The sequence below is a fragment of the Chiloscyllium punctatum genome, chromosome 32 (genome assembly GCF_047496795.1).
Source record: "Chiloscyllium punctatum isolate Juve2018m chromosome 32, sChiPun1.3, whole genome shotgun sequence".
Taxonomy (NCBI): domain Eukaryota; kingdom Metazoa; phylum Chordata; class Chondrichthyes; order Orectolobiformes; family Hemiscylliidae; genus Chiloscyllium; species Chiloscyllium punctatum.
This window is the reverse complement of record NC_092770.1, coordinates 3967029-3987499: the sequence shown is the minus strand read 5'-3', so window position 1 is coordinate 3987499 and position 20471 is coordinate 3967029. Positions and strand designations below refer to the sequence as shown.

The following is a 20471-nucleotide window of genomic DNA, read 5'->3' as shown; positions in this document are numbered from 1 at the left end:
AGGGGGGTGGAGCCAGAGAAATAGCGAGTTAAGAGATCAATCTGAGACTGGTACAGTTGGGAAAGGGAGCAAATTAAACAGTCAGGGTAAGAAGGAACAAGGCAGAGAACACTGTAGGACTGATAAATTAAACTACATTTACTTGAATGCAAGGGGCCGAATAGGGAAGGCAGATGAGCTCAGGGCATGGTTGGGAACATGGCACTAGGATATCAGAGCATTTACAGAAACATGGCTCAGGGATGGATAGGACTGGCAGCTCAGTGATCCAGATTACAAATATTATAGGGAGGATAGAAAAGGCGGGCAAGAGAGGAAGGGGATCGGTGTATTTCACAACAGACACCATCACAGCTGTACTTAAGGAGGATATTCCTGAGAATACATCCAAGGAAGATATTTGGATGGAACTGAGAAATATGAAAGCAATGATCACCTTAATGGGATTGTATTATAGACCCCTAATAGCCAGTGGGAAGTTGAGAAACAAATTTGTAAGGAGATTTCAGTTATCTAAGAATAATAGGGTGGTTGTGGAAGGGATTTTAACTTTCCAAACATAGACCAGGACTGCCGTAGTGTTAAGGGTTTGGATGGAAAGAAGATTGTGTGTTTGAGAAAGTTTTCTCATTCGCTATGTGGATGTTCCTACTGGAGAAGGTACAAAATTTGACTTACTCTTGGGAAATAATGCAGGGCAGGTGACTGAGGTGTCAGTGGGGAAGCACTTTGGGGCCAGCAACCATAATTCTATAACTTACAAAATAGTAATGGGAAAGGATAGACCAGGTCTAAAAGTTGAAGTTCTAAATTGGAGGAAGGCTAATTTTAATGGTATTAGGCAAGAACTTTCAAAAGTTGATTAGGGGCAGATGTTCACAAGTAAAGGGATGACTGGAAAATGGGAAGCCTTCAAAAATACATAATGTGAGTCTAGAGACAGTATATTTCTGTTAGGATGAAAGAAGAGGCTGGTAGCTGTAGGGAATGGTGACTGACTAGAGAAATTGAGGGTTTGATTAAGAAAAAGAAGGAAGCACATGACCTGTGTAGACAGAAGCAATTGAGTGAATTCTTAGTATACTTAAGGGGGAAATCAGGAGGGCAGAAAGGGGACATGAGATAGCTTTGGCAAATAGGGTTAAGGAGAATCCAAACAATTTTTACAAATATATTAAGGACAAAAGGGTAATTAGGGAGAGAATAGGGCCCCTCAAACCTCAGCAAGGCAGCCTATGTGTGGAGTCGTAGGAGATGAGGGAAATACTAATTCATATTTTGTGTCAGTGTTTACTGTGGGGAAGGATGTGGAAGATTAGAATGTGGGGAAATATATGATTACATCTTGAAAAATATCCATGTTATAAAGGAAGTGGTGCTAGATCACTTGAAATGGATAAAAGTGGGTAAATCCCCTGGACCTGATCAGGTGTACCCTAGAACTTGGTGGGAAGCTAGGGAAATGTTTGCTGGGATATTTGCTGAGATATTTGTTTTATCGATAGTCACAGGTGAGGTGCCAGAAGACTGGAGATTGTCTTACGTGATGCCACTATTTAAAAAAGGTGGTAAGGAAAAGCCAGAGAACTATACACTGGTGAGCCTGACATTGGTGGTGGGCAAGTTGTTGGAGGAAATCCTGAGGGACAGGATGTACATGTATTTGGAAGGGCAAGGACTGGTTGGGGATAGTCAGCTTGACTTTGTTCATGAGAAATCATGTCTCTCGAACTTGACTGAACTTTTTGAAGAAGTAACAAAGAGGATTGATGACGGTAGTGTGATAGATGTGATCTATATGGACATTCGACAAGCTTCCCCATGGGATACTAATTAGCAAGGTTACATCTTATGGAAAACAGGGAGAACTAGCCATTTGGACACAGCACTCGAAGGTAGAAGAGAGAAGGTGGTGGTGATTTGCTTTTCAGACTGGAGGCCTGTGATCAGTGGTGTTCCACAAGGATTGGTGCTGGGTCCACTGCTTTTTGTCATTTTATATAAATGATTTGGATGTGAACATACAAGGTATAGTTAGTAAGTTTGCAGATAGCACCAAACTTGGAAGTGTAGTGGACAGAGAAGAAGGTTACCTCAGAGTAAAACAGGATCTTGATTAAATGGGCCAATGGGCTAAGGAGTGGCGGATGGAGTTTAATTGAAATAAATGCGAAATGCTATATTTTGGAAAAGCAAATCAGAGCAGGAATTATACAGTTAATGGTAAGGTCCTAGGGAGTGTTGCTGAATAAAGAGATCTTCAAGTGCAGTTTCACAGTTCCTTGAAAATGAAGTCACATGTAGATAGGATCGTGAAGAAGGCATTTGGTATGCTTTCCTTTATTGGTCAGAGCATTTTGTATAGCAGTTGGGAGGTCATGTTCTAGCTGTACAGGGCATAGGCCATTTTTGGAATATTGCATGCAATTCTGGTCTTCCTATTGGAAAGATGTTGTGAAACTTGGAAGGGTTCAGAAAAGATTTACAAGGACTTTGCCCAGGTTGGAGGACTTGAGCTGTAGGGAGAGATTGAATAGGCTGGGGTTGTTTTCCCTGGAGCATCAGAGGCTGAGGGGTGACCTTATCGAGGTTTATAAAATCATGAGGGGTATGTATAGGATAGATAGACAGTCTTTTCCCTGGGGTGGGTGAGTCCAGAACTAAAGGCATAGGTTTAGGGTGAGGGGGGGAAAGATATAAAAGGGACTTAAGGGCAGCTTTTTCATGCATAGGGTGGTGCGTGTATGGAATGAGCTGTCCAAGGAAGTGGTGGAGGCTTATACAATTACAGCATTTAAAAGGCATCTGGATGGGTATGTGAATAGAAAGGTTTTCGAGGGATATGGATCAAGTGCTGGCAAATGGGACTAGATTTGGTTAGGATAACTGATTAGCATGGATGAGTTGGATTGAATGATCCATTTCCGTGTTATACATCTCTATGATTCTATGACTGTACTTCGCCGGTCTGGTATCACCTGTGGAGAACGAAAAAAATTAACGGTAGTTATACCAAGCATTTTCTGTTTTTCTAATTACTTACTTCAACATAGTAAAATTTATGTACTGATAGGCCCATCTTTTATTTTTGTCGAAACAACAGGATATTGCATAATTGTTTTTCTGATGTTATCATATTGATGGTATTTTCTGTGGGATCATTTGTTGGACCCAAAGAAATATCATAGGATTTTGTATCTTTCCAATTTGTGCTAAGCACCAGATGTAGTTTTCTTCTGAATAAATGGCCTTTTGTGGAATAAAGAATTTTCTTGTATCTCACGTAAAATGTTCATTCCTCACTGATTTTGAGCAATTTGTATATTTTCAAATTGAAACTGAACTAATATAACTCTCTATTTGACTTGTTGCACTCTTCCAAATTAGAAACTGATTGGAATTCAGATGAAAAGGATATTCCCTCGGGGAAAAGTGTATCTGTAGGACATGAGAATCCACAACTCCAAAATCTTAGCCAACAAAGTATAAAGAAACACGTGATCTTCACTCATCTTTCCCTTGGCAAAGGGAAAGCTAGTCATTTTTGCCAGAATTTGATAGCTGTGAGTTGAATATTGGCCTTATGATGCTTCCTAAAACACATTTATTACTAACACACACAGACAATCTGCCAATTTTGTGCCTGCAATCATATCAACTATGGGATGCAAAGTACTTGCCTGTCACAATTACTGAAAAATGGTGAAACATCTGATTTCTCAATTGTGTTTGCTTCAATCACAATTTGTTACAGTATTGACGAAGGAAATTTATGCACCTCTTAAAAAAATGTATCTATTAAGCTACTAATAAATTTCTAAATGTATCTTCAGAGTCCGATCTGAAAATATCTCTATTGGAAGATGAAGATAATGAAAAAGAGAACTTTGACTGGAAGGTGAGATATTCATGAATGACTGTGATAGTAAACTTGGTTTTGCATTTTACTGAATTTTTTAATGCAAAAATGATTTTCTTAAAAAATTAAAACGCTGCAAGGTTTACTTGAAATAAATCATCCAGTAATTAAATACAATTCACAAAAGTTTCTAATTATGTTAGCTCAATCTAGGTGTAGCATTTTCAATCCAGAAACAGTGCATTGTTTGTAACTTGTTATAAACTCCATACATTAAAACGAATGCACAAGCTGGCATTGATTGAACCTGCCACAATTAATAGTTGAGTGCAATTTTAAATAGTGAGGCAATTAAAGAATTGTACAGTTGATTTTTACCATGATCACCAACTGAGACTGGAAAGTAATATTGGCAAAACTCTCAAATAGACAATAAATTTTGCTAACCAACTGCAATATCTACAAAGGGGCTTCTCTCTTATCATTATTTTCCTTACTATTCAAGTTACAAAGTAGCTTTTCAGTAATTGCTACTTGTGATGCATCTAGGTTCACAGATGTACATTCACTGGCTCTTTACTTGCATTGCACTTCCTAAGAATTGGCATTCCAATATTTATTTCTATTCATTAACTACAAGGAGGATGCTTGTAACTTTTTTTTTTAAATTGTCTTGTGTCAGAAAATGTAACATTACATGATGTTAGTGTCATAAGACTGTTATGGTTTGAATGAATTATGAGAGCTGTTATAGAATTTACTGTATTTACATTCCATTTGCCACCAAGTAGATGTCCTGTTTATCTAGAAAAATAGCAAGTGGCAGTGGGGTTATTGGAAAATTTTAATCAGGCCACGTAACTTTTTTAGTTTATTTCTCAATCTAAATAATTAAGTATTTTGTACATAAAGTACAAAGAAATTTGGAAGATAGGCTTTTATCTCTCCACTCTGGAGGCTACCTGCCTCTATTCCTGATGAAGGGCTTTTGCCCGAAACGCCGATTTTCCTGCTCCTCGGATGTTGTCTGACCTGCTGTGCTTTCCAGCACCACTCTGATCTAAACAATATGAACGTGTTAGTTACTGATATTCCTCTGTACTTTAATTCATCACTGCAGCTATCCCAATGCACTCCTAAAAAGGCATGACAACTGAAGCCTTGCTTCCTGATATTCTTGAACTATGATATTCATAGTGAAAGCAAGCATATTGATTTCCTTTTTAACTTAATTATCCCAAAGATTCCTATTAATTCTTCATAACCTTCTGTTTCTTCTTACCTCCTGGTTCCTAATCCTTACACTGCAGTTTCCCTCTCTCAAACACTTGATGTGGATGAGAGAGTTTAAGTGAATGACAGTGAGAAGGGCTGCAATTAGGAGGGAGGAAGTCTCTAAGGTAGAGGGTGGTGCATATATGGAATGAGCTGCCAGACGAAGTGTGGAGGCGGGAATAATTACATCATTTACATCATCTGAATGAATACCTGAATCGGAAGGGTTTAGAGGGATATGGATCAAATACTGGTAACTGGGATGAGATCAGTTTAGGATATCTGGTCAGCATGGACGAATTAGACAGAAGGGTGTTTCAGTTCTTTATAACTCTACGACTGAGATACCGAACAAGAGGATCAGTGAGTGGCCCAAGCGTCTTTTAGTGAACATTAATCCACTACGTTTACCTTTTCATGCAATACTTATTTGATTTTACTAACATTTTATTGCTGTATATTGTTTTACACACGCAATTGGGCAGTACGGTGGCTCAGTGGTTAGCACTGTTGCCTCACAGCGCCAGGCACCTGAGTTCAATTCCCGACTCAGGCAACTGTCTGTGTGGAGTTTGCACATTCACCCTGTGTCGGTGTGGGTTTCCTCTGGGTGCTCCGGTTTCCTCCCACAGTCCAAAGATGTGCAGGTCAGGTGAATTGGCCGTGCTAAATTGCCCGTAGTGTTAGGTGCGTTAGTCGGGTAAATGTAGGGGAATGGGTCTGGGTGGGTTACTCTTCAGAGGGTTTATGTGGACTTGTTGGGCCGAAGGGCTTGTTTCCACACTGTAGGAAATCTAATCATAAACTTTGCTGTGGAAGGATGCACCCCAGGTGTACATTTTCTTGATTTTTTTTGTACTGCAACATTTTTTTTTCAGAATTGGCAAACACTTTTTCTTTAAGTAATTAGAACTGCTTAATAATATCATGATAATGTGCACTGTGCATATTGGCTGCTGACTTGAGAATGACATATACAAGAGTTTCTGAAATAATTTGAGTCCAATTCTTCATTATGATTAGGTTTTTTGATTATTTGAGGGCCAACCAATTCTGATGTCACACAGTACTGCAGTAAGTCAAATGAAGACTGTAGGTGTTTATGTTGTTATTAAAAATTAAAACTATGAAGTGGTTGCTTTTGCATTTTATTATACATCCTTTTAAAAAAAAATTCTGCTTTGAAATACTTTTGACTTCATTTTGGTGACTAATATTCATTGAGTTATTTACTTTATAATTTTTGAAACGGTGAGATATTAGAATGACTTTATTCATTATCACCAGAGGCAACTGTTAAATGATTCTTGAAAGAATTGCTGACCTATGATATGATCACAAAGCTAGTTCTGTCCAGAAGTATGAATTAATACTATGAATTCAACATATGCAAGTAAATTATTAATCAAATTTAGATTTATTCTTGTAAAATTAAATAGAAATAGGGGAAGCAATGAATCGTCAAAATGTTTTCAATTGTTGTATGTTTAAAAAATATTCCACTTGTCACATTTAACTAACTTTCAACATGTATAATATACAGTGCAACACCTATTATCCAAACATCGATTATCCGAATTTCAGATTATCCAAACAAGCTGTCAAGATCTCAATGCTTGGGTAAAGTGTGTTATCTGAAGATTCAGTTATCCAAACAATAAGTTATCTGAACCAAATACTCCCTGCTGGTGTTGTTTGGATAATCGAGGTTGCCCTTGTGCTGTATAAAGAAGGCAGCCACGCAATTATAAATGTAGACTACAGAATAAAGAAATGTTCCATACAGCTGAAATTAATTGGCATATCATTGTCATGACCGTGTTATGCAAAGTACTGTTATTGGATTTGAAGATAATAGTACAAATGATAGAAATCAATTGAGAAGTAATCAGTCCCAATTCCCAGTGTCTCATAATGAAGTACTTCATGTATCTCTAATTCAACATGAAACATTTTATTAATGTATGTATCACGTTCCCAAGGTTGCAAAGTAATAGATGTATTGAATGTTATGGGCGGTATTTCTTTGTTCATAAATCTAATGTGCTACTTTATTAATTATTATGAAGTATGTGTTTTTCTTTATAATCCAGTGCATACTGATCATTTGGTAATGATGCCTGATTTCTCTTTACCTGTTTCGCATGCTTTCACAAGGATAAAAATATTTTAGAAACAACCAGTGTCGATGACAAATTGCCCACCAAGAGGTCACAATTTACAAGTCAAACCCATGAAGGAGTTTTGGTTTCTCAACAGAAGGCTGAAGAAGTCAACCTGCATGAAGGGCCGGATTTTGATAGTAGGGAGAATGCTGCTGCAGGTATGGGGATAAATGAAATGAGTAGACCGGCTTTGGAGAAAAAATATTTAAAAGTCTGGATTGAAAAAGGAAAGGAGGAAATAGCATCACAACTAGAAAATTTGACAGTTGAGTTGAAGCAAAGGTTTGAAGAACTTCGACAGAGTAAGAATGATGCAACTAGTATGGAATATTCAGAAGATTTTGGTGGAAAATACATGAGCAATGAATCTGATCAAGAAGTTGTAATTGCAGATTTTAAGAATAATGAAGACACTGTTATAGAAGAAGAAGAGAGTAGATGTGATGAATATGACTGCAAAGTACATCATCTAATTCCAGAGCAAAAGGAATTTAAAGATCTGTGCACAGAGCCAACAGATGGGAGAGATAAGCAGCAAACATTCCATAGAATGACTGAATCAAAACTAGCAGTAAATAATGATGAAAATAGCTCTGAACATCCTTGTACACCTGAGGAAGTTAGTGAGTCAAAAGAGTTGAAGTGGGAGACAGCTAAAGAAGACCATGTAAAAAAGGTGGAATTGTCCATGTTAAGGGAACAAGAAACTGATGTTGTTGGTTATGTTACTGATATAGACTCTGATGCAGACGATGATTCGCTTAAATTACATTCTGGTACTGATAAAGCAAATTCTTCTAACAAGAACCCTGATTTTTCAGAAAAACCTCTGAAGCATAGTACAGAATTGGTTAAGTATTCATCAACAAGAAGGAAAAATGTGGCCGACTGTACACCTCATCTTAATGTAAGAAATCTAAAGGCACAAATGGATGATTTGGAGCACAGTCCAAGAAGTATCCAGTTGTCTTCTGGAGTAGCTGCTGGACCTTACTTGGATGAAGAATTAGAGGGAGATATGCAGCGATTTAAGAATGAGGTAGGAATGCTGAAAGTAGTATTCCTGGCTTTGGAGGAAAAGAAAGCACAGCTACAAAAAGAGGTAGATGTTTCCCTAGTAGTCCCCCATTATGTTTGTAAGCGCTCCAGTTTTGCCTTTAATATTTCCTCATTTCAATTACTTTGACAGGAAGTAGTGTGCATGAAACTAATATTTGGTTTTCTGGTAATATGACTTTCCAACTTGTTGCATTCCCATTGTGCTGAGAAAGGAAATGATAGTTTGCTTTCTGCAGTATAAGTTTTTAATAATCAAGTTAGGTAAAAGTGTTGAATTACAGGAAAGAGAAAGTGGAACTAATTGTGAATTTACTTGCATTACTCTAAACTAGAGTCATACAGATGTACAGCACAGAAACAGACTCTTCAGTCCAACTTGTTCCGTGCCAATCAGATATCCCAATCCAATTTAGTCCTACCTGCCAGCACCTGGCCCATATCCCTCCAAATCCTTACTATTCATATACCAATCCAGATACCTTTTAAATGTTGCAATCGAACAAGCTTCCACCACTTCCTCTGGCAGCCCATTTTCTCACACACCACCTTCTGCGTGAACAGGTTGCCCCTTAGGACTCTTTGATATCTTTCCCTCTCACCCTAAACCTATGCCCTCTAGTTCTGGTCTCCCCCATCCCAGGGCAAAAACCTTGTCCATTTGCCCTATCCATACCCCTAATGATTTTATAAACCTCTATAAGGTCACCCCTCAGCTTCCAACACTTCAGGGAAAACAGCCCCAGCCTATTCAACCTCTCCCTGAGGCCCAAATCCTCCAACCCTGGCACCATCCTTGTAAATCTTTTCTGAACCCTTTCAAGTTTCTCAACATCTTTCCGATAGAATGGAGACCAAAGTTGCATGCAATATTCCAAAAGTGGCCTAACCAATGTCCTGTACAGCTGCAATGTGACTTCACAACTCCTGTACTCAGTACTCTGACCAATGAAGGAAATCATGCCGAACGCCTTCTTTACTATCCTTTCCACCTGCGACTCTACTTTCAAGGAGCTATGAACCTGCACTTCAAGGTCTCTTTATTCAGCAACACTCCCGAGGACCTTACCATTCAGTGTATAATTCCTACTCTGATTTGCCTTTCCAAAGTGCTACACCTCACATTTATCTAAATTAAATTCCATCAGCCACTCCTCAGCCCATTTGCCAGTCTGATCAAGATCCCATTATAATCTGAGGTACCTTTTTTCGCTGTCCATTACATTTCCAATTTTAGTGTCATCTGCCAACTTACTAACTATACCCCTTATGCTGACATCCAAATAATTTACATAAATGAGGAAAAGTAGTGGGCCCAACACCGACCCTTGTGGCATTCCACTCTTCACAGGCCTCCAGTATGAAAAACAACCCTCCACCACCACCCACTGTCTTCTGCCTTTGAGCCAGTTCCGTATCCAAATGCTAGTTTTCCCTGTATTCCATGAGATCTAACCTTGCTAACCAGTCTCCCATGGGGAATCTTGTTGAATACCTTACTGAGGTCCATTTAGATCACGTCTATCACTCTGCCCTCATCAATCCTCTTTGTTACTTCTTCAAAAAACTCAATTAAGTTTGTGAGACATGATTTCTCACGCACAAAGCCATGTCGACTATCCCTAATCAGTCCTTGTTTTTCCAAATACATGTACATCCTGTCCCTCAGGGTTCCTTCCAACAACTTGCCACCATCGACGTCAGGCTCACTGGTCCATAGTTCCCTGGCTTGTCCTTACCACCCTTCTTAAACAGTGGCACCATGTTAGCCAACCTCTAGTCTTCTGGCACCTCACCTGTGACTATGGATGAAACAAATAACTCAGTAAGAGGCCCAGCAATCAATTCCTTTTTAGATTGTTGTTTACTTTTTCAATATTAAATCTGTTGACTTTTGATGATGATGATAAAACCGTAATTGTTTCCATGCCAGAATTGAAGATTGATTGCACAAAAATTGCAATATATATGGCTGAACAAGATAAAATGAAGTCTGTTGCTGACCTGTGAAGTTACAGAAAACTTCATGCTGTATCACAGGGGGAAGAAACTTAGTGTTTGGTCAAGTACAGTTTGCCTGTTGTGTGGCACTATTATTTGGTATAATATTTGGAAAATCCAGTAAGTACTGGTAGCTTGGTATAAAAAGAAACATACTGCAGTTGTGCATGTGTATTTATTTTGAAATAATGTTTCTATTTTATACATTTGAATGAACCCTGTCAGTGTACTTGATACTGTATCTTGCGTTTCTATGATTTTATCTTTGCAGTAATTGACCTTTTCCCTGTTCTTTCATCAATTATTTGTTTTTATGTCACCATCACACCCTTTTGCTTCAGATTAAAGTAGACATTTCTACCTTTTATGGTTTCTCCCTTAGGTTAATGTTTCTGTTTTGGAAACATAGATTTGTTTTTAGCTTACCGAGAACCAGTTATTTCAAATGGATGAAAATTCAGATCATGTGCAAATGCTAAAATAGCACTTTTGCCCTTAGTTGAGTATGCAGTGATTGGTAGGAATTTTATTTAAATAACTCTTCTCAGATTTGAATATTTCCCCTATAAACAGACAGGAAAAAAAAGGACAGAATGAAACTATCAAAATAATAGACTAGGTGGCAGTATTGTAGAAGTAATTGGGCTAGTATTCCAGAGTGTTCCAAAGAAGTCGATTCAAATCCCACCATGATAAATAATAGAATGAGTTCAATAAAGATCTGTAATTAAAAATTAGTCCAACGACAGCTATGTATCCATTATTGATTGTCATAAGTATCTATCTTGTTCACTAATATCCTTTTAGAGAAGGAAATCTGCCATCCTTATCTAGTCTGATCTACGTGGTATTCCAAATGCACAGCAATGTGTTTGACTGTTAACTGCTACCTGAAATGGCCTAGAAAGCCATTAAGCTCAAGGACAGCATATCCTACCAACAAATTAAAGAAACGACAAGAGCATTGCCATTATGAGAAAAGATCTGTGTGCACAGGAGCATGTCTGATGAATTTCCACCAAAGTACTAACTTAACCTGAGCATTATCAAATGAAAAATAATTGTAGCACTTTAAATTCCAGTAAGTTATAGTCATACTTCACATCTGGGCATCTCCCCCAACAACAACAATTGATTTACACTAAATGTACTTATTCATAAAGAATTTACATTCAGGCTTGCCCAAATGTGTTTAGTGGGGGTAACTCCCCAAGCAGCACTGGTAGGGCATAGGTCACAATATCAATGTGTTTTGCTGAATTTGCCTTAACAGAAACTCCATCCCTGTAACTTTTAAAGTGCCAAAAGTAGGATTTTAAATTGTTATTGAAATCTAGACATTTTTTATGATTATACCTGAATTTGGAAATATTTGAGATATAGTTTTAAGCAGGTTAATGTTTTTGCTCATTTGTGAGGGGCCAAATTTGAGTTACAACAGTATTTCTTGATGTAATTTCAAGGCTGTTTTGTTTGCCTGCAAATTTAGAGGTATTTTCTGAAATACTGTTCTAGTACATTATAATACCTAATTGTGCAGAAGATTTCTTTGGGTTACATGATGTATCTTTATTTTTTTTAAAAAACATGAAATAAAAATCTTTTTGAGGTGATTACTTGGGCTGGAGCTAAAGCTCTGTGTGTTGGTACATGGCAAAGAAATTTATTTACTGTAAACTCCACAAAGTGGAAATTAAACTGTGATTTCAATGGCTACATCTAGAGTAGATGCTGATTGCAAAGTACAGTAAATTTGTGAAACTGATATTCAGTATAATCTCACCAGCATTACTTTAGTAATACTTTAAAGACTGATTTTTGGCAACTAAGAAAGAGCTTGACCATTTAAAAACCCTATTTTGTTTTCAGGTTGAAGAAGAAAAAAATAAACATTTTCAAAATCAAGAAAGAAACAACTATGATAAATTAGGCAATTCTGAATTAGAGGAAGAAAATAAGAACAACTGGAGCATAAAGCAAAATGTACCACATGAGAAATCTATCCAACACCAAAATAATGAAAGATTAGATTTGAAGTTGGCTCAGGAGTATGGAGATTCATTGAGACAGTTAAAAACCAATGTAACTTCAAAGTTGGACAAAGAAAAGCAAAAGGAAAACTTTATTAATAAAGACAGAACAAGAAAACCTGTTTTCAAAGGGTGAGTTAATTGTTCTGTATGATTTTATGCTTTAATAATCATAACTACTGTCTATAGATATCTAGCATCAATGTTGAGAGAAAATATGACATTGTTTAACAGCTGCAGTGTAATTTTCTGTTAGTCCCCCAGTTGTTTTACTGCTTCAGATTCATTTCGAAAAGACAAGTCTTATGTGTAACATACAACATCGTTTGATAGTCGTGCGCATTGATACAATGTGCTGCGTGTTTTTTTTAAAGTGATATGCTAACACCTTGTAGATAGTAGCTTCTGTTTTAGTTTAAAAATTAATTGAACCCTTCTTGTACTATTCAAACTATAAGCATGTTCCATGTAATGGAATGCCCTGCCAATGTTTAAATATTTAACATGATTAATTTAAAGGCAAGGCCAGGTCATTTTACACCGTTTGGACTTTAAGTCAAAAGATCAGCTTTTAAATCTAGACAGTAGGCACCAATAGGAAAATAAAATAAATGGTTTCAAAGTTTGTTTTACTATGAAAATAATAATCTGTAAAGAAAAGAAATAATATAAAATTTAAGTTTATAACAAAATGTATGTGCTATAACTATTAGTAGCAGAATGTTTATTTTTAAAATATTTTCTGTTGAGAAAAGTGGGATTTGTTTGGGTTGGGTCTTAGAACTCGTTTTTTTCCCTGATAGACAAAAATCTTAGTATCAAGTACTCCGATCACGTGTAACAGAAAGACCTGCAAAGTTAAGGCGAAACTATGTTGCCATACTATGTCTTAACCCCAATGCTACTAAGCTAATGAGATTTTCCATTTCTTGTACTAGCTTATCGTTTATGAGTTTATAAAATAGTGCTGAATTGAAGAAAGTGAACCAAAAACTTACCAAATGGCTTGGCATAGAGAAACAAAACTTTTGTGGACATGATAGCAATTGAAAGATTAAGTTTTCCAAATATTAATGCATATACCAGTAGCGGTAGTCTTTAATATATTACTAAAAGTACTTTGAAAAATAGTTGCAAAGTAGGGATGAGTCTGTACGTATGCATTTCTGTGTCTGAATTTGTGTGTTTCTAACAGTGACCAGTGTGTAAATTAAATCTGATATCTGTTTTGAATATATGCTAGTTTTCCGCTTCTAAGACGTTAAATGTGTATGCTCCCTTTCAGGGTTTTAAAAATTGCTTTCTATATTTTTCTTCTAACTGACTTATCTCACTCCCACTCCAATCCCCTCAGACTGCCATCATGAATTTTCCCTGAATGAATTGCAGGAAAGGAACTTAGATAACTATATGGCTTGATTAGATTACTTACAGTGTGGAAACAGGCCCTTCGGCCCAACAAGTCCACACCGACCCTCCGAGGAGCAACCCACCCAGACCCATTTCCCTAATTTACCCCTTCACCTAATATTACGGGCAATTTAGCATGGCCAATTCACCTAACCTGCACGTTTTTGGACTGTGGGAGGAAACTGGAGCACCTGGAGGGAACCCCAGCAGACACTGGGAGAATGTGCAAACTCCACACAGACAGTTGCCTGAGGCGGGAATTGAACCTGGGTCTCTGGCGCTGTGAAGCAGCAGTGCTAACCACTGTGCCGCCCAGGCTTGGAAAATCTTTTCTCAAAGATGCTGCTGCCAAGTATATTCAGACATTCAGATGGAATATTAAAAGTTTGCTCATCCTGTCTTCCAAATGTCTTGTTAGCTGCCCTCTTCTTGTTCTCCCTGTGCTACATGATCCATTCCAGCCTCATTTGTCCAGTTAGTCCTTGGAGGAGGATCTATTTTCATTAACAAAGATTACCATGTCCACTCTCATTCCTACACTTCATGGAATTTCTCAGCCTCAACAAGAAAGGAGGCACTACTAGACCTAGACCTGGTTCTAGAGAATGAGGTAGGCTAAGTAAATAGTTTCAGTATTAGAATATTTAGGGAACAGTGATTGTTGTTTCATAAGATTTTGCCTGATTATGTAAAACTACAAAGAGCAATCCAGAGGAAGATTAATTAACTGGGAGATAAAAATTAATGAGTTAAGAATGGGCTTGGTCTGAGTAAATTGAAGTTAAAGTTTGGCAGCGAAACTGGTAGCTGAATGGCTTGACTGTGCCCAAACTATGTACGTTCACATAAAAAGGAAAGGCAAAACAAATGTAGTGCTCCCTGGATGGCAAATAAGATATAAAGGACATGCTTATGACAAACAACTAATAGAAAAAATTATTGTGAATGAGGATGACGATAGAAGGTTCAGCAAGAGGGTGAAAAATCAAATAAGAGAAACAAAGAGGGAGTATGAAAAGAGACTTGCAACTAACATAAAGAGGAATCACAAATTATTCACTAGGCATAACGAGTGAAATGTTGGTGAAAGGGTGGTATATATGTCATTGGGGCAATTAGGGACCAGAACATGGGTTGACACATAGGCTAGCGCTGAGATATTAAAGTAATAATTTGCATTTTTCTTTATCAAGAAAGAAGGCGCTACAAGGGTCAGGTGAAAACTGAAATAATTGATGCACTAAATTACAATTGATGAGGTTATCTTTACTTCAAGTTGGTAAAGCAGTGGGAAGGAATGTGATGCATCCAGGGATAATTTGAGTACTGCAGAAGCATTGGTAGTAAATTTACAGTTTTCCTTGCCCGCAGCAGTTGTGCCAGCGGAGTGGAAAATGGCAAAAGTTACACCTTTGTAAAGATATGGCCAGAACCCATGAACCAGTTACATTAGCTTCACTGGAAAGAAACTTCTAGATACAAGAATTTGGGACAAAACTATTAGTTGCAAGAAGAAACAACCCCTTAATTAAGGAGAGCCAACATTTCTATAAGGGAAAAGCCTATTTTACTCATTTGCTGTAGTTTTTGTTTGAAGGGGCAACAGACAGGTTGTTTCGGGAATTGATATTGCTGTGGTGTACATAGATTACAAAAGACACTTGATACGGTGCCACGCAACAGTCTGTGAGCAAAGTTATAGCTCGTGGAACAAAAGGGACAATGGAATCATGGATATGAATTTGGCTGATTTACAGAAAACAGTGTAGGTATTTTGTTGGCTGGAAGTCAATCTGTTATGGAGTTCCCCAAAGGTCAGTGTCAGAACCCTTGTTTTTCCTGATAGTGTATTGATGGCCTATGCCTTAGTGCACAGGGAATAATATTTTCTGATGATGCATAACTTGGAGACATTGTAAACTGTAAGAACGATAGTGTAAAACTTGAAAAGAAAATTGACAGGTTGATGCAATGCATTAATAGGTCCCTTGCAAAGAAATGACATTATTCATTTTGGTAGGAAGGATGTGAGAAAATAATCTAAAGACTGGAAGCTAAGGAGAATGCAGCAGTAGGATGTACACTCTGTGTGTGTTTGTGCATAAACAGTAGCAAGACAGGTTGAGAATGCAGTTGATACAATACGGTATCTTAGGCTTTATTAGTAGGTACATAGATTACAAGAGCAGGGAGTTTATTTGAACTTGTCAAAGACATTAGTTTGGCATCAGCTAGCCTATTGAATCCATTTCTGGGCACCATACTTTAGGAAGGATGTGAACACTGGGACAAGTGCAGAAAAGATTCACGAGAATGTTTACAGGAATGAGGAACTTCAGCAGTGAAGATGGATTTGTGATGATCAATTTTTTTGCATTAGAAAAGAGACACTATGCAGAGATTTGATAAATGTATTCAAAACCTGAAAGATCTGGATGGTATGTAGGGAGAAACTGTTCCCACTCGGCACGGAGGTAAAAGCAAAATGAGAAAGAAAAATGTCGTCCAATGAGCGATTATGATCTGAAACACATTGTGTAGTAGAGTCAGGTTCAATTAAGACATTCAAGCTGGAGTTGCAGTTATTTGTAAAATAATGACGTGAAGTCAAATACTCATTTGGAAAGCTGATGCAGACAAGTTGGGCAGAATGGGCTTATACTGTACTGAAATGTAATTTTTCTCTAGGTTATTCAGTATTTCAGGCTGAAATAATTTATTTTATCTGTTCATACTTAACAAATTTTTTAAAACTACATTTGAAGAACTATGTATAATCTGCTCACCCTGCTATAGGAAGGATATTATTAAACTGGAAACAGTGCCAAAAAGATTTACAAGAATGTTACCAATAGTGGAAAGTTTGAATTAAAAGAAGAGACTGGATAGGCTGGGAAGTTTTTATCTGGAGGAGGCTGAGGGGTAATCTTATAGAAGTTTATAAAATCATGAGGAGCATGGATTGGTGAACAGCAAAGGGTGGGGCAATTGAAAACTAGGGAACATATTTTTAGGGTGAGAGGAGAAAGATTTAAAAGGGACCTGAGGGGAAATCTTTTCACAGGGTGGTTCATATATGGAACGAGCTGCAAGAGGAAGTGGTAGAGGTGGGTACAATTAAATTATTTAAAAGACATTTGGACAGATACATGAATAGGAAAGGTTTAGAGGGATATGGGCCAAACACAGGCAAATAGGACTAGTTCAGTTTAGGAGACCTGGTGGGCATGGACGAATTGGGCCAAAGGGGCTGTTTCCATTCTGCATTACTCTATAACTCTATTTTTCCCTGGGTAGAAAAGGTCAAAATCACTTTAACAGTGGAAAATTCTAACTAATAATGTGAAGAAAAATATAGCAGTTAAGTTTACATCCATTACTTTTTTATTTAAAAAAAAAATTCTTAGCTTTGGTTGGTATTTGCAGGTGATTTATTGCATTTGCAGTCCTCACTTTCTTCAAATTCTCAGCTACAAATGTAATATTTCAGAAATGAATTTGTTATTTGAGCAAGTTACCTGCTCAAAAATATCAGTTTGCTGATGCATCAGCAGACTGCTTTGATTATGTAGGAGAAAGTAAGGACTGCAGATGCTGGAGATCAGAGCTGAAAAATGTGTTGCTGGAATAGTGCTGGAATGTGCACACTTTAAAGTGCAAGATACACCTAATCGACATGAATCCATATGCAAAGACTGTGGGAGACCAATCAAATATGTATATAGATATATATACACATATGCACACAAGTTAAACATTTTTATTTAAAGGACTGTCTTGGGCACAGATGAGGAGAATTATGAAAGTCATCAATGTAATCAGCCAAAGCAAGCTGATCAAGAATTGAAAAGCATTGAGAGACTGGTCAGACTACAACAGACACTGTTTCCAGTTTAATAATATCCTTCCTATAGCAGGGTGAGCAGATTATACATAGTTCTTCAAATGTAGTTTTAAAAAATTTGTTAAGTATGAACAGATAAAATAAATTATTTCAGCCTGAAATACTGAATAACCTAGAGAAAAATTACATTTCAGTACAGTATAAGTACAGTACAGTATCAACATTTCGGGCATAAGCCCTTCTTCAGGAATGATTCCTGAAGAAGGGCTTATGCCCAAAACATCAATTCCCCTGCTCCTTGGATGCTGCCTGACCTGCTGTGCTTTTCCAGCAACACATTTTTCTGCTTTGATTATGTGCACACTTTAAAGTGCAAGATACACCTAATCGACATGAATCCATATGCAAAGACTGTGGGAGACCAATCAAATATGTATATAGATATATATACACATATGCACACAAGTTAAACATTTTTATTTAAAGGACTGTCTTGGGCACAGATGAGGAGAATTATGAAAGTCATCAATGTAATCAGCCAAAGCAAGCTGATCAAGAATTGAAAAGCATTGAGAGACTGGTCAGACTACAACAGACACCTGCAATGAATGGGGATGACTTATCTGTCTTTGACAGTACTACAAGCGAGATGTCTCAAGATGAAGTGAGGTACTTAATGTTCATATTCTAAATACTAATATTGACAAGCAGGACATTCTAATGCTGAAATTGCTGTCGTTTGCTAATTTTAGCAAATATAATGGCAAAAGTAAATTAAGAACTGGTAGAAATTGTACTTTGTCCATGTTTACCACAATAGAAGTTTCTTAGGCTATCAGCTATTCTTATTTAGAGAGGTTTCTTGTTTTGATTGTTGATTGCCACTCATGGAATCTCATATACAATTACACAGCTCTGAAAAAATTCAGGCCTGTTTTTAATCAGGGAAGTTCTGAAGCTATCTATAAAACTGGAATAGAAGTGCATGATTCTCAGCAATTTTCTGCAGAATGATTTATGTGCAGTAATACCAGGAATTACTTTGGGCTCGGTATTCACCCCCAGAGTTTACTTTGTTTGTATGAACACATTCAATATGAATGACTGAAGTATATTACCTATACTTATGATCTGTAAATGATCCACATGGATTTCCAAAAGCATTAAATATTGTCTTTGAACTTTGCAGTGCCTGTAGCAAAAGATGGTTCCTTTGTCATCAGAAATAAATTGTAGAATCATTCAATGATACTGTCCATTAAAATGATAACTTATTGAGAAAGCAATCTTATATGTATTCTCTGAATTCATCCTGTGTACTCTTACTATAAGTTTGATTTGTATTTCTGGAATTCTTAAGAGTGCCGATTATTGGTGAAGGGCAGTATACACTTGGTCAACTGTTGTGTCTGATTCTACATGTAATTAGCCACTTTTTGCAAAAACATAGACATCAGCTGAGACATCAAAGCATGAGAGACTGACTCTTTCAATCTGTCCCCCTTCGGCTGAAGTGCAGTGGAGGTAGTTTACAATATTGTATGTATTTTGCACAGATGCTCAAAAGTTGCTCACTTCAATAGTCCTCAGTGATCAGTATTTACACCCAAATGACTAGAATTTGGACCATCCTGTATTCTTGGAAGTAGACTCTCTCCATTACTCTTTCTCTTTACCACTTATGAGTGCCCAGTTGTGATGTGTGCGATTCTGAGAGAATCCAAAGACCTGCCTTGCTGCTACCACTAAGGCATGTACATTTGAGCTGGAGGACTGTGTGTAAGTGAACTTTGAATGTGTGACTTCCTTTGAGAAGTCTTCTTCCTCTTCATATACACCTGTTATGATATGTGAAGGGTCTATATGAGTTGAAAGATGTGAATTTGAACGGTCAAGATAAGATGATGTTAAATTGTTATTGCCTATGCTGTCGACGTGCCAGATGGCCCACTCCTGCTCCTAATTCTTATGTCATATTTCAGTGACTTCTCACATCAGGTCAACATGAATGCATGTTAAATTTCATGCGTGATATTTATCAGCAGGTCAGCTTCACTGAGACCTCACTTATTTCCAATACTTTTGCAATGGTAGGAATGGAGATGACTGTAGGGGCATCTTCTGAACTCTGCTGTCACTAGTATGTTTGCAAAGAGGCAAGAGCAATGGAGTGTGGAGTAGATTAGATTACTTAGTGTGGAAGCAGGCCCTTTGGCCCAACAAGTCCACATCGACCCTCTGAAGGGCAACCCACCCATACCCATTCCTCTACATTTACCCTTTCACCTAACACTACGGGCAATTTAGTGTTAGGTGCAGGGGCTTGTTGGGCCGAAGAGCCTGTTTCCACACTGTAAGTAATCTAATCTAAACTAGAAAAGTTAGGTTCTAAACTACCTTAAAATGTTTTGAGAGGGTCTGGCCTGGTCCATAGCAAAGCACTTATTGCCCATTCCTAGTTGTCCTTGAGAAGGTGTGATGAGCTGCCTCCTCGAACCAGTATACTGCATGTATTGTAAGTAGACCCACAATGCCTTTGGGAAGGGAATTATAGGATTTTAACTCAGTGACTCTGAAGGAACAGCAATGTTTCTAAGTCAGCATGGTGAATATCATAGAAGGGAACTTGTAGGGGGTGGTGTTCCTGTACTTTTGCTGCCTTTGACCTTCTAGAAGATAATGGTCATGGGTTTGGAAGATGCTGTTTCAGAACCCTTGGCAAATTTCTGCAGTGCATCTTGTAGAAAGTGCACACTGCTGTAACTGAGCATTTGTGATGGAGGGAATGGATATGTGTGCATGTGGTCCCAATCAAATGGATTGCTTTGTCC

The 20471-nt window shown here is 37.6% G+C and overlaps 1 protein-coding gene across 12 annotated transcripts in view; it reads left to right on the top strand.

Annotated features, from left to right (window-relative positions):
• The window catches only part of ankrd26 (ankyrin repeat domain containing 26), a 161001-nt gene that overhangs the window by 79650 nt on the left and 60880 nt on the right, over nt 1–20471 (top strand). For 8 of the 12 annotated variants that reach the window (XR_011953372.1, XM_072551519.1, XM_072551517.1 and 5 more), the window contains 3 exons: nt 3834–3898; nt 7292–8401; nt 12226–12518. Coding sequence is in view for 11 of the 12 variants with exons in the window: in XM_072551519.1 (XP_072407620.1) it covers nt 3834–3898; nt 7292–8401; nt 12226–12518 (1468 nt within the window). In the remaining variant the exon portion in view is untranslated. The remainder of the gene's footprint in view (nt 1–3833; nt 3899–7291; nt 8402–12225; nt 12519–20471) is intronic. The other 4 variants (XM_072551527.1, XM_072551526.1, XM_072551524.1 and 1 more) reach the window with 3 other exon arrangements.